Below are 2,135 nucleotides of genomic sequence, written 5' to 3'. Positions count from 1 at the left end.
ACCTTTTTAACCAATGACATTTGTAGTATGATTATGTTAGTCTTTTTCAGGTACATCATAGTATGAAAATACATTCTGTGTTTATGTGATTTGCATTGTTTTTTATGGGATTATTTCACAGGCAGGAGTCCAATTTTCACTCATCTTGTTACAAGTTTAAAAGGACTATGGACGCTTCGTGCATTTGGACGGCAGCCTTACTTTGAAACTCTTTTCCACAAAGCTCTGAATTTACATACTGCGAACTGGTTCTTGTACCTATCAACACTGCGCTGGTTCCAAATGAGAATAGAAATGGTTTTTGTCATCTTCTTCATTGTTGTTACCTTCATTTCCATTTTAACAACAGGTACTATGAACTCATTAACTATTTAGCTAAGCATTTAAGTCAAAACTTTGTCAATGAATAAAATACTACATTCTTCTAGGTTAAAAATTTTAAATATCCTTAAATAGATATTTTGGAGTTTATTAATCAAAAAATATATTAGTTTATTGTTCAACAAATGATTTCTTTCAATTTCTATTGTTTTATTGTTAAACAAATAGTTTCTTTGAAATTGAAGCTATATATAGTATTTTTTCCCTGCTTTTACAGTTCTAAAAACCGAGACACAGAATGTCAGATAGCAAATCTGTGATTGAAAGAAACAAATCTTTCATGCTCATATTGGTAGAGGGTTCTGGCTTCAAAATTAACAGATCTCTTTATTAAAGAGCTCTCCAAACAGAGGGAAAGAAACATCTGCATTTGTGTGTGCGTGCACACACACACACACACACACACACACACTCACTCCCCCTTCTTGGTAAGTTTTATTTTTTTAGCTACTAGTTGGTGAAATTTGTTATATAATGTGAGTTTTGCATGAAGAAAAACTGAACAGAAGGGAAATAACTTAGAATAAAGTGCCGTATTTTTCAAACACAAATGTTCTGAATTTTAGGATCTTTGGGTGAAACACACAAAATATTTTATAATAAGCAAAATAAAAATCTGTATAGATAAATCAGTTCCTCTAATTTAAGAAGTGGAATTTCTGAGTTGTAAGAAGTGTTGAAATATGTTGTTTATGTGGCAGTGGACAACGATTCACAGCAAATGCCACATCGATGCCAAAACTGCAGGCTTGTTTGGTTGTAAGAACAGAATCCTGCTCAAACCAAAATGAGGCGGTTGTTGGAGAGTCACAGGAGGCCCTCCTGGAGACCCAGCGCAGGTGGCACCATTGGGCCCCTACAGGAGCTGGAGCCGGCACTGGAGAGTCAGACGCAGCTCTTCTTCCCTTGAGTCCGGATCTGGCCTGTATCCATTCCTTTCTGTCGCTGCTTTATTCATTTCTCTCTCTGAAGAGTGGTTTTCCTGGTGTACCAGGGCTGTGCCATGCTGGCTTTTTATACTCTCTCCTTTCTAGTCCCTTGATTTAGCAGCAGAGTTCCTCTGTTCAATTACAAAGTCCTAGAAAGAACAGAAAACAGGCTTCTTCTGGCTCAGGGTCTGCCTGTACCCACTCAGCTGCTGCGAGGGTAGTAGGTTCACCATATTTGTTCTCTTGGCTGGGGCAGTGGAAATGAGTCTATGAAAGAAGTATCAATGGGCAGGCAAATGAACTAATGAACTATGGTAATTTTAGGCACCTTTAAAAAAAGGTCTCTTTTTAGGTTCAGAATCTTTAAAATTTTCTTTTTAGTTATTTGAAACAGGATCAAAGGGGCTGAGTTACATAAGCAAAGATTTGTTAACAATTAATTCAAACCAGTATAACACATGGTATAACATGATGGTTACAAGTAAGATTAAGTCCTGACTTACCGGGTGCAATAATCAAAACACTTAACAATCAGTATAGTACAGAACCTACCAGTCAAATCAGATGCTCAACCAGAGTGCACGTTAGCCACCCAGCTAGCATCAACTCTGGCTCTGCTGGTCTGTGGCTATGCCAACTTGTACACGTTAGTTAACTTCTCTAAGCCCCTCGTTTTCCTCAAGTGTAAATAGGCACGATAAAATTACCTATATCAGAGGTTTGTGGTGCGTATTAACTGTGATAATTTGTGCAAAACACTCAGTATAGTGCCTGGTCCATAGTAAATACCAAATAAATGTTATATTATTTCATCTTGACCTTCAG

At 37.2% G+C, this 2,135-nt stretch overlaps 1 protein-coding gene across 1 annotated transcript in view; it reads left to right on the top strand.

The window, feature by feature from the left end:
• Positions 1 to 2,135, top strand: part of CFTR (cystic fibrosis transmembrane conductance regulator (ATP-binding cassette sub-family C, member 7)) — a 141,760-nt gene that overhangs the window by 94,020 nt on the left and 45,605 nt on the right. Inside the window, exon 19 of the mRNA XM_012652736.1 lies at positions 122 to 349. Within this exon, the coding sequence (XP_012508190.1) occupies positions 122 to 349 (228 nt within the window). The remainder of the gene's footprint in view (positions 1 to 121; positions 350 to 2,135) is intronic.

Source organism: Propithecus coquereli, unplaced genomic scaffold (assembly GCF_000956105.1).
Source record: "Propithecus coquereli isolate 6110/MARCELLA unplaced genomic scaffold, Pcoq_1.0 Scaffold4, whole genome shotgun sequence".
In the NCBI taxonomy this organism is placed as follows: Eukaryota; Metazoa; Chordata; class Mammalia; order Primates; family Indriidae; genus Propithecus; species Propithecus coquereli.
This window is presented reverse-complemented; position numbering and strand designations above follow the sequence as displayed.